The sequence below is a fragment of the Poromitra crassiceps genome (assembly GCF_964638095.1).
Source record: "Poromitra crassiceps genome assembly, chromosome: 1".
Lineage (NCBI taxonomy): Eukaryota > Metazoa > Chordata > Actinopteri > Beryciformes > Melamphaidae > Poromitra > Poromitra crassiceps.
In genome coordinates this window covers 95,819,162-95,832,091 of record NC_139623.1, presented here as the reverse complement: position 1 = coordinate 95,832,091, position 12,930 = coordinate 95,819,162, and the positions used below count along the sequence as shown (strand labels likewise).

General features: G+C 41.9%; 1 protein-coding gene across 1 annotated transcript in view; it reads left to right on the top strand.

Annotated features, from left to right (window-relative positions):
• Positions 1-12,930, top strand: part of LOC310782483 (neurexin-2-like) — a gene marked incomplete at both ends in the record, with an annotated part of 239,450 nt that overhangs the window by 6,795 nt on the left and 219,725 nt on the right. The window contains one exon of the mRNA XM_083643153.1: positions 3,589-3,618. Within this exon, the coding sequence (XP_083499279.1) occupies positions 3,589-3,618 (30 nt within the window). The remainder of the gene's footprint in view (positions 1-3,588; positions 3,619-12,930) is intronic.

Sequence of the window (12,930 nt, the reverse complement as noted above, 5' to 3'; positions counted from 1 at the left end):
GTATGGTGAGAAAACTAAAGGGATGTGACACGTGACAAAGCAAACAAAGAAATCTTTGAAAGAAAGGACACAGCTGGCTCTAATGGGCTTGCATCTTTCAGCAGCAGTGACCTTGGTCTAATCCCTCATTACAACAGTCTCCATAATACTGAACTTTTCATAGAAAAACAAATAGCAAATCCTAATCCTCATGCAATGGCCTTTTCTTCTTAGATGCTTAATGACTAAAAGGTCCTTGGACATTTGTGTTTTCTATTTGTCTTTCTTAAAGTGGGATAGCAATCTCTGTCTCATTTGAAATGCTACCTAAGTGCTAATACATACATACCAGCCCAGTATCACGGCAAAGCGTGTAATAGAGCCACCAAGGCACCATATCAGCGCTTTTCATGCCTAGGCATGAACAGTACACAGTGTATGAAGGCACTGCACCAGCAGGGGGCTGGTGACTGTGAAAGCGACGCCACAGGATTGGGACATCAAGTAGCTGCAAAACACATTAGGGAGACAGGGTGGGATAGGTGGACCTGCGGTAGCCTCCCTAGCTCCCAACTTCCTCATTATGAGAGCGCCTGTTTGAGCCCCGACATACACCAGGACCCAAACCATAACACTAACCTTAACCCTCTGGCGTCTAAGCCATTTTTTACTATTTTTGGTCTATGTTGTCTCCTTGTGTAATAATGTTTGTATAACCGCAACCCTATAATGCACAATCAATTGATATACTTTTTTTTCCCAGGACAACCTGGACTATCGTAATATGTATGCTGCAATAATTAACATGAATGTATAAATTGTTACAGTATATGACCATAAATACAAAAGAAAAAACAAATCAGAAATTGAATCTCACTGAAATGTATTCAAATCACACAGAGAACAATAATAACAAAGGTTTTTGACAATTTAAATTTGTTCTCCCAAGTCTTAGTGATCATGGGGGGGGGGATAAAGATAACTTGCACACATCAAAAACATTTACATTCCCCCCAACCAAGAAGTTATTAGTCTCCAAAAGGACACTAGTTCAATGCTGGATTACAAAGCTTCTGAAAGGAGCCCTCCTACGATACAGCCCTTAGCTTTCAGAGGAAAGAATCTGTAAGTGAATCGGCCATAGCGTTCGAGAGATATTCACTGTAACATTCACAGTATATTTTTGATATCAAATATGATATTGCTGACTCCAGAGGGTTATCCACGTTGTTTTACTTGCCAAAACATACATTAAGCAGGAATCGTGGCATCATTTTCAACCAGAAAAATAAATAAAAAACGAAAAGGACAGCACTCCAAGTTTAAAGGTTTTATTGCCACACAATAGGACGTTTCGGGCAGCAGCCCTTCTTCAGCTGTAATGGCAATTATCATCATCAATTATCATTTTCAACCAGGAAACGTCCTCACGCTACTGGTTACACCAAGTCTCCATTGCTGTCATGTCCGGCGGGCCGATTGCCACCGGTGGCTCACGGCCAGTGCACTGCGGCGATACAGGTCATATAAAGTTGTGGTCGCCCTGCCCTGCCGTTCGCTTGGTGCTGCAGCTTGATTGGCTGTCTTGCTGTCTTTCCGTTTTAATAATTTAATTTGGCCCCTCCTCTTGTCACACTTGTCGTGTTGCCAGGTATCCCAGCATGCTTTGGGAGACGATTCAGACGCATCCAATAGACAATGAATGGGCACGGCTTTCTGTCGACGAGCTGGTCACTGCAGCGGGTACACACCAGAACGATACACACACCAGAACTACAAAAGTCAGTTGAAGTCGCAGTCGGCCATTCATTGTGTATTGGATGCTTCTGTCATCACCTTCCAAAGCATGCTGGGATACCTGGCAACACAATGAGAGTGACAGGAGGAGGGGTTAAATTCAAAGGGTTAGCACAAAGACTGCAAGACAGCCAATCAAGCTGCAGGACCAAGCAAACGGCGAGGCAGGACGACTGTGACTTCAAGTGACTTTTGTCGTTGTAGAGTGTATCGACCCGAGGCTGGCTGGGCCGTGCTGTAATTGGGAAGTAGTAGGTGCTATTCTAATATTGATCATAATATTTGATATTTCGCTGGACTGAGGGAAAGCGTGACACTGACACAATACCCCGGCGGGTTTATTACATGCTTTGTTGTGATATCGGGTTTCAAATACAGATCAAAATTCATCAAATGATTTAATCTGTGTCTTTTCAAATGTTCAAACAGTCACAAACATTAACATGACAACAAAACAAATCAAGCCTCTTTGACACAAATTATTTACCCATTTTTAATGGAAAATTTTATTTTCATGTCCTCACAATTTTATTGGCAAATACAGTATGTTCTTAGGCATGGTGTTTCCACTTCACTGTCACGTTTAATGTTGAAAATAGTAGACCATGTTTACTGTTTCACAGACTAAGAGGCTACTAAAACAAAAGTGAAGGACAAGTGTACTAAACTTTACCTTCACTCCATGAAAAAAAAGAAGTAAAGAGAGAGAACAGAGGGTGGTTGGTCAACATCATATTACGGAGAAACACAAGAAACACTGTTACTATGCCAACACAGAAATGGCAGCACTACAGTACACTTCAATGCATGACATGTTTCATGTCTGAAGCAAGGTTTGACTGTTCAAAAGGGTTCTGGAAAATAGTATGGGGATTTTTTCTTAATCACTATATCACCCCCCAGCTTTGGCAAACAGTAAATTATTTTATGCTGTCTGACAGTGCAGAGCTCTTTTGAATATCGTCTTTGTTTTCATTGTGTCTGTCATAGGTTCACCTTGCCACTCTAAATAAAAGGTCATAGATGTAGAGGAGTGCTGACATGTGTATGCACAGCAGCCAGTTCACTAGTAAATGATCATTGTTCTAAATCCCTCATGGAGTGTCATGATGAAATGATCAATACCAAACAACCTCAACGTAAATTGGCCAATTTCCTCAAAGAGTCTACAGATTCCAACCAGCTCTGATGAGCACAATTGTATATCGCAAAATTCACTGAAATATGATACATGCATTGACTTGAAAATGAAAGCATATGTAGAACACATTCTCAGCACCTTGCTGCTGTAGACACAAAATGATGATTACAGTTAAGTGAAATTATCTTTCACAGCAGGGGTGTTAATTGTCATGGTCTGCCCTGGAACTGGTCCTTTTCAATCAAAATAGAAACCTAGTACCTCATTGATAAGAAGTCTGTTTTGCTTATGGTGTTTGCAATGACGTTTTTATGTATTGGATAAATGAGAATAACTCCATTATAACAAAAATACGATCTTCAGAATCTGTCTACATCAAGTAAACATACAGTATGTGTTCCATTTGGGAAAAAAGCATCTGTGTGAGCAACTTCCTGTATGGGTTGCACCAATCAAGATGTTTTTTTTTCTTATCTTGCTCCCCCCCCTGAGATGTTTGTCTGTTTTTAGTTTGATTCCCCCTCCTGTTTTACTTTGATCTCTGACATCCGTACCTACCCCAGGATGTCTGTCACAAACTGCAGTCCAACATTGTGACAATGCCTTTGTTTTCCCAAACCTCTTTATGAACTTCCTGTTTTCGTATCCTTTTTTCTGTTCTTTCCCTCAAGGTCTGGCGCACCTGATGTTAAACCGCCAAGGTATGGGGTCTATTGGTTTGCTTTACCTTCCCAACCACCCGGTCACAACATTACCCTCCCTGCAATCATTTTAGTTAACTGTGCTGCACTAATCTTTCCTATCCTCTTTCTCCCATATATTTGCCTATTCGTTTTTGCTTCCTGTCATGTTATGCTCACTGTACTCACTCAATTTTTGTCCGTCAAACCCTTGTCCTGACCACTGACTGAGCTACTGGAACATCACCTTTGACCTCTGCAGTTTTTCACCAAGGTAATCCATCTATGCTCATAGCCTTTCTTCGGCTTCGTTTCGTATGGTATTTTCAAATGGAATAAATAGGTATCAAGAGCAAAAGTATATCATGCCAAAGAAGTCCTCAGGTCACAGTAGTCTTCTTCATGTCATATTTCCATTCAGTGGAAATATGTTTCATCAACAAATAGCTTTAAATGTTCCAAGGTTACTGCAAGCTGTTATTTTTCAAAATATTTATTTGCTTTTCCCCAAATCAGAAATATACCGTATCATAATATGAGAGGCCTTTGCTTCCTGCCAAATTTATTCATGGCTGTGTTGGATACATTCATCTTATTTACATACTGATTTATCACATTTCTGCCCATTTCAAGTGGGAAGCAAATAACATTGCCTCTAAATGCAATCTAAAACAGTCTCCAGAGTCCTCATTTTTATCCAAGTTATCTATCATCGTGGCAGTAATTTTGGTGCTGTTGTGTTACGTGTGGACACAGATTGAGGAGAAACACATTTCAGATACAGTAGAAGTTCATTTTGTGCTCCCTTTGCAGGAAGAGACTCAGGAAGAGACTAATCTGAGTCCCGCTCATGTTCACAAATACTGTAGTGCTGTACAATGTGAAAAGAGAATACTGCTCAAGCTACTTCAGTTATGCTGTAAAGACTATGCTGTCTACAGCAGCAGTGAAGAACTCATCTAATGCATCGATGTAAAGCTACTGTGATGCCAAGCCTTGAGAGAAAAATACAATGCCATATTAGGATTTTAAAGGGAAATCATGTACACATTAGTGGAAAGGAAAGCATTAGAATGACCCTGTAGCTAATTCGTAAAAAATTGGGAATTCAGGTTTGTTCTGTTTATGCTTTTTTGATTATCAAATCTAATAGCTACTTGTGACTTGGTGGAGAAAGTCCTTCACAAGTTGTCTTGTAGAGAGTGAACTGATGTGCAATCAATTAAGACACAGCTGTTCAGTTCCCCAGCTGTTTCAAATGGCTCTGTACTGTAGACTGCAATGTTCAGTTCCCCAGCTGTTTCAAATGGCTCTGTACTGTAGACTGCAGCGTTCAGTTCCCCAGCTGTTTCAAATGGCTCTGTACTGTAGACTGCAATGTTCAGTTCCCCAGCTGTTTCAAATGGCTCTGTACTGTAGACTGCAGTGTTCAGTTCCCCAGCTGTTTCAAATGGCTCTGTACTGTAGACTGCAGTGTTCAGTTCCCCAGTTGTTTCAAATGGTTCTGTACTGTAGACTGCAGTGTTCAGTTCCCCAGCTGTTTCAAATGATTCTGTTGTGTAGACTGACTGCGGTGTTCAGTTCCCCAGCTGTTTCAGATGGCTCTGTACTGTAGACTGACTGCAGTGTTCAGTTCCCCATCTGTTTCAAATGATTCTGTACTGTAGACTGACTGCAGTGTTCAGTTCCCCAGCTGTTTCAAATGATTCTGTGCTGTAGACTGACTGCGGTGTTCAGTTCCCCAGCTGTTTCAGATGGCTCTGTACTGTAGACTGACTGCAGTGTTCAGTTCCCCAGCTGTTTCAAATGATTCTGTACTGTAGACTGACTGCAGCGTTCAGTTCCCCAGCTGTTTCAAATTATTCTGTACTGTAGACTGACTGCAGTGTTCAGTTCCCCAGCTGTTTCAAATGGCTCTGTACTGTAGACTGCAGCGTTCAGTTCCCCAGCTGTTTCAAATGGCTCTGTACTAGACTGCAGCGTTCAGTTCCACAGCTGTTTCAAATGGCTCTGTACTAGACTGCAGTGTTCAGTTCCACAGCTGTTTCAAATGGCTCTGTACTGTAGACTGCAGCGTTCAGTTCCCCAGCTGTTTCAAATGGCTCTGTACTAGACTGCAGCGTTCAGTTCCCCAGCTGTTTCAAATGGCTCTGTACTGTAGACTGACTGCAGTGTTCAGTTCCCCAGCTGTTTCAAATGGCTCTGTACTGTAGACTGACTGCAGCGTTCAGTTCCCCAGTTGTTTCAAATGGTTCTGTACTGTAGACTGACTGCAGTGTTCAGTTCCCCAGTTGTTTCAAATGATTCTGTACTGTAGACTGACTGCAGTGTTCAGTTCCCCAGCTGTTTCAAATGGCTCTGTACTGTAGACTGACTGCAGTGTTCAGTTCCCCAGCTGTTTCAAATGGCTCTGTACTGTAGACTGCAGTGTTGTGCTCGCAAGTGAGTCTTGGGGCTTCCCATTTGTTCTCGTCAGTCAAGTGATCATCTGATACATCCTCTACTGGGACCTAAACTTCCACAATCTTTATCCATCCTCCGTCCTTGTGTTCCTATTTGTTTAGGAATCGTGCTTTGTTGGTCAGATGAATGCGTTAAACACGTCATGGAGAGAAAAATGAAAAAAAACATATTAACACATTGAGTGCCAGCCATGTTTTCATTCCTGTAGGTAAGTTGTGCCAGGGGTGTTTTTGACGATTCTGGCTCATTTTAGAACAGCCGAGGATTCTTTTCTGTTAAGAATTCATGAACACCAATCATCTAAAAATAACTAATAGAATGTGTGCTTTCTCTGTCTAAAAGAGTTAGTTTGCAGAGTTAGTAGTTATGTAGATATTAGCCGTTGAGTACAGCATGGTTTCAGCGTCTGGAAATTTATTCAGAGATAAATGGCTTTTTGTGAAACAGTCACTTTAACCATTCATTTTTGGCATCAGTAAGACCGTCAGACATTCTAAACAATAGTTTTGAACAGTAATTTCCTCCATAACAACAGGAAACACCCCTCTCAATCAAACTCCTCCCTCCATGTGTCTTCTCCTCCTTCCTCCTGGCTCTAACAGCGGGCGTGTCAGAAGCGCGTTGCTGCTGCCTGCCTGCCTGTCTGCCTGTCGGGCAAGACGAGTCTGAAATGGATTACTGTAAAATCGCGTCGCCATTTCCTTGAATGGCTTGCTCCCGCGGTGTGTGTGTGTGTGTGTGTGTGTGTGTGTGTGTGTGTGTGTGTGTTCGCGCGTTGCTCCGCGGATCTGGGGGGAGGGGATCTCTGTCCGTTCTGTGTGTGTGTCTCCGGGCTTCTGACTGTAAAATCGCCAAGCCATTTCCGCGGGAGGCGGCTGCTTTTGGTCCCGTGGCTTTTGGGTCCCGTGGCTGTGGCTTCTCTCTGTCTCTGTCGCCACTTAGTGGTCGGTAAAATAGATTACACACATGCTCTTGCTCCAAATAGTTATCTCGAAGATGTAAAAGGGGTTGATTGATGTCCCACCGTCAAAAAAAAAAAATGTTTATGTAAGACGAGTTAGCTCGTCCTTGGCACTCAAGCGCTGGATTATGTAAGACGAGTTAGGTCGTCTATGGCACTTAATGAGTTAAGGAGCATTTGTCTTGTCTGCATGCTCAGGGGTGTCCAAACTTTTTGAATGGGGGCCAGATTAGATAATGTGAAATTACCAGGGGGCCGGCCAGCTGCTTCTCGCATCATATGGGTTATACAAAAAAACAAAAAACACAAACAATACAATTGTACTATAAGGATTTTGTTTACCATCTGAAAACATTAGTTCTGCCTGTGTTGTTCCTACTTGGGGCTTGTCTAAAAAATGTATGATAGTGCTGTCATCGTTACGTGAACGGAGAAAAATGCTAATTGAACTTACTTGATTACGGTAACTAATACTGTGTGGAGGGCCACATATAGTATATTTTGAGAGACAAGCAGAGGGCCACTTAACTCATTGAGTGCCAATGAAGACTATCGTCGTCAATTCAAATAGTAACGTAGAGTGCCAATGACGACTAAAGTCGTCAATTGCTTGTTTTTTGACGGTGGGACGTGGATCAAAGCCTGATGCATCTCCTGTGAAAGTATGGGGGATGTCGAATGTGTAGAAGCTATTTTACGGACCCATTAGGTGGCGACAGTGCTGTCCAGATTAGAGAAAGGTGAGGAAAAACAGCAGAAGAAGCCCCGTGATGAAACGGAAACCGATGCTGGAGCCAGAGCCGTATAGATTGCTCTGGCTGGAGCTAACGTTAGCTGCGAACAGCAGTCAATCCGCTCCCACAACTGAGCCCCTCTGTCTCTGCTGCATAGTTTCTCCACACGATTAGCCGCCAGAAAAGCAGCACCCGACGCCGAAGGGCCAAACCATTCTCAGCAGTCCGGTTTGGCTTTTCGGTGTCGCGCTGGGAGCCGGCGCACAAAAACGGAGCGCTCCAAAAATAGACGCTGGGTGCGTGTTAGGCTGTGTGTTAGTGTGGGGATGAGTTTCTCCAAGCTCTGCCGGCATGCAGGCTGTGTGTTGGTGTGGGGGTGAGTTTCTCCCAGCTCTGGCATGCAAGCTGTGTGTTGGTGGGGATGAGTTTATCCCAGCTCCATGCAGAGATTCGTCGCCTGACACGCAGCAGAGCGAGCAGAGCCACCAGAGACACTCCCAGGAGGAGGAGTTTGCAGTTGAGAGGGGTGGGGGTGCTGTTTTATTGAAGGAAATTACTGTTCAGATGTTTCAGGTCAGAAAATATTAGCTTCAGAGTCAGTGATTTGCTTGAAATGCTTCATTTCACAAAAGGCTCATTATCTCAGCTTCTAGTCTGAAACGTCTGTTTTTGGTGAAATCAACCTATTTTCTCCGGCTGATAACTAAAGAACGGAAAATGATATCAATAAACTTTTTTTTGCTGATGATACAATAGAGTCATCGTTCTTTGTGCGTGTTCGGTGTTTACATAGTAATATCACACAATATTCTGTGGGCCTCGAGAAATCACTGAAAACGCTCTGAAAGGGCTGGCACTGGGAGCATCCGTTTTCCAAAAGTGGCTGGCACTCAATGAGTTAAGATCGGTCGAAGGGCTGCATCTGGCCCCCGGGCCGGACCTTGGACATGCCTGGCATACTGACTATTTGATTATTTGTGTTTATCAGATCTATAGATCTATTCCCATAAGAGATGCATGTGAGCGTATGTTACTGTTTGTTTATTGTCAGAAATTCATTTGGCAAAATGTACATAAAGTTCACCAGCCTGTCTCCATGACAATCAGTATTGTCTCTAAACATAGACTCTTGGCTTTCATGACCCATTCTGATATAAGGTATTTGTATAGCACATTTCATACACAGAGGCATTTCAAAGTGCTTTACATAAAATAGATAAAAGAAAAGAGCATACAAAATTGTTTGATTACAAAGAGAAAAACGTCATGTTTGTGTAAAAGAACAAGCAGAATATATATATATATATATATATATATATTTATTTATTTATTTATTTATTTATTTATATTGATATATAAATGATCTTGCTTAGACCTTTTTTCTAGAGCTAAAACCTTAATCTCTGCTTCAGATGCAAACTAACCATTAATATGCTTTCAGCGTTCTAAAGATTACTGATCTGACTACACACCCAAATGTATTTCACCATTACAGCTAGCCTATTAGTGACTTTCATAGAGATTAAACCCAATCTCAATTAGCGGCATTTCTCTTCATGGTTTTGATCACAATTAGTGCTGAAACAGTTGAAGAGTTTTTTAATATAAACTTTAGTATTTGATTATGCCATTCCTGCTCACATAGAAAATGATTTGGAAAATAAGGGAAAATTGAGTGTGGGATTTCCCTGGGTTTTCTTGGGTAGCTACATTTTCTGGTTTGGAACTGATAACACTAAGAGGTCATTTGGATGGGAATGCTCAGATATTGTACATGAGTCCACAAATACATTCACCCATTCATTATAGGCTGTATGACATCATAGATTAGGGGCTTGTTCTGCATTACTAACTTTTGGTACAGAGATGTTCATGTTCAGAAATAATGATTTTGTCTGTACAAGGCCAAAAGATAACATTAGGCTATTCCATAATACAAGCTCCTTCAATTAATTGGTATGAGGCTAAAACTATTCAGCTACAGTACATGTACTGGTACTGCCTCACCCGTCTAGCTGTTGAGACACTCTACATAGTAAATCTACAACATAAGATAATTATGTCCCAAAGGCCTGCCACAGTGTGATTTGTCATGGAATGAGTAAATGTAATTGCACTATTTCATGCATCAGTAAAGGAGAAGTAAGTTAGAGAACAGTAATTGATTGTTGAATGAAAATTGACCAAAAATAACACTCCAGGCAATACTCATGAAAAGCACAGCTAACGTTTGTAACACAGCAAGTTGTTGATCTAAATGATATTCATATAAAAGTTTTTTCCCCCAAACATTAAATTTTCTTTCTCAGTTTTGTTATTGACTTTGACAACGCTCAGTCTGTCTCCTGGGAGGGACAATGGAGAAATTCAGTCTGTATTTATTTTGGCAGCAAATAATTCCACAATCCAGCAAGGCATAAAAACCCCCACCACCATTCTCCCTCTTAGTCCATGGGCCAAGGCTCAAATTTTGACATATCGGTACCACCTGAGGTGACCGCACGATTTTGTTATTTTTGTCTTCCTACATGTCTCTAGTTTATATTTTGGTATGATAACCCTTCCGATTTGGTAGCTTAAGGATAGTTATCACTCTGTAAGCAAACCTACCCCCAAAAAATGACAAAACCCTGATTTCATCATATCTCCTGAACCACACATGATAACGCAGAAAATGTGATGTCTACCCCTATGTTTTCATGGTCAGGGATTACAATGACACCCTATACAACATCATAAACTGTCCACATGAATAGTTAATGGTGAATTAAGTGGTGTTTTGGTGAATTCAGTGGTGTTTTGAGAAGGATACAATGCAATTAGTCCATGGGCCAAGGCTCAAATTTTGACATATCGGTACCACCTGAGGTGACCGCACGATTTTGTTATTTTTGTCTTCCTACATGTCTCTAGTTTATATTTTGGTATGATAACCCTTCCGATTTGGTAGCTTAAGGATAGTTATCACTCTGTAAACAAACCTACCCCCAAAAAATGACAAAACCCTGATTTCATCATATCTCCTGAACCACACATGATAACGCAGAAAATGTGATGTCTACCCCTATGTTTTCATGGTCAGGGATTACAATGACACCCTATACAACATCATAAACTGTTCACATGAATAGTTAATGGTGAATTAAGTGGTGTTTTGGTGAATTCAGTGGTGTTTTGAGAAGGATACAATGCAATTAGTCCATGGGCCAATGGTGAAATCGGTACCACCTAAGGGGACCGCGCAATTTTTGTATTTTTGTCTTCCTACATGTCTCTAGTTTATATTTTGGTATGATAACCGTGCCAATCTGGTAGCTTATTGATAGTTATCACTCTGTAAAAAACCTTCTCCCATATAAATGACAAAACCCTGATTTCTGTGTATTAGTCCAGATGATATGTGAAAATCATGTTCACTTTTTCATAAAAGCATGAAACTTGGTACACATATAGTTTGGGGCCCCGTAAATCTTCAGAAATTAAGCCATCACAAAAATGCCTCGCGGTGGCCATTTTAATTCCGCCATAAGTGAATTATGTAGTTTGCATCATATCTCCTGAACCACACATGATAACACAGAAAAGGTGATGTCTATCCCTATGTTTTCATGGTCAAGGATTACAATGATACCATATAGAACATCATAAACTGTTAAAGTAACTAATCAATCGTGAATTTAATGACGTGAGAAGGAAATCACAGTTTCTGATAACTGATGCTATAACCTCAATTCCATGACCACTCTCTGGCTAAGATTTTTTGATGAGTAATTTGACTTCTATGGGCCTTTTGTTAAAATAGCCCCCAGGCCCCTCCCAAACATCCTCCGACTTTCTGCCAGATGGCCAAATCCAAGATGGCCACTGGTACAATCTTGAAAAATTTACTTTTGAACCAGAGCACCTAGAATAATGTATGAAGACACTTTTCGGTGTAAGTCAACCACAAATAATCTGATTCTGATATCAGTTTAACATTCTGTCATAATTTTGACCCACAATTCCAAGATGGCTGCCATCCAGTAGCGTGAAAACTTAACTTTTGAATGGCAACATATACGTATGTGGTGTTTACCATTTTTAGAGTAAGGACGGAGATTAACAATGGTGAATTATAGCTATTTTAATTGCAAATCCATGCCTACCAAACATGGTTTAGTAATGACAATTATTGTGTTTTGAGGGTAATTTCATAATTATGTTAGTCTCGCTGGCCAGCCTCCCCTCCCTACCGGGAGAGGAGTCTGGCGCCACGGAAACAGGCAACTGGGATAAGCCCTCCCCTGCTCTACAGCTGCTCCCCATTGGAGCGACTGTTTCAGTGGGTGCCGGATGTCTGCTCCCGGCTTATTACAAACTCTGTCATTGGCTCCGACCACGTCAATCAGAGCAGCTTCCGCTCCCTCCTCCCTGTGTGTCGCTGTAAATAGTGCCCTGCCGCCTCAGTGAAAACAACAACGCTAACTAGCTAGCAAGCTAACGGCAGAAACCTACACGCTAGCTCGTTGCTACACGCTGAAAAGGGCAAGTTGGATTGTTGGAAACTATTTTCCAAGGGCACTGCCGCTAAGCGCCGCCCATCGCAATCCCACTATGGAGACCTGCGTGGGAGGGGAGGCTGGCCAGCGAGACTATGGGAAAGGTGAAGGTGAATAGCCTATGTCCATTGTCCAACAAGTTTTCTCAATTAATTTCCCTCTTTGCAATGTGATAAAAGTTTCTCAGTGAGTTATAGTTGATTGCATTGCCTCACTGAATTATCTGCTAATATCCAATTTTAGCAGCAGAATTTGATGTCCTGGCGTGGGCACGTCCGTGTGTAATGACATATCCAAAAGGAATTTTACTCTGCGCTGCACAGCATAGAGATTATGGTGCGCTCAAGCGCAGCAGAGTATTTAGCGCGTAAGAGGTGCTTTTTTTTAGCGTGTAAGAGGTGCTGCCCCGTATTCTGAGCAGAAACGGCTGATTGTGGCACGCCTATGTCCAGTAAAATTATAACAGGCATGCGCTTGTGCACGCCCCCAATTTGCATTGCGCGCGGCGTACCGCTTTTGCGAAGATAGGGCCCCCGGGACTTGCAAGAATCTGGTCAACTTCTCCTCTCCTGCAGCATGGGCTGATTTTAAGTCTGCAATGAGTGGATGCGAAAAGGAGCAAAAACACCAGACGCTG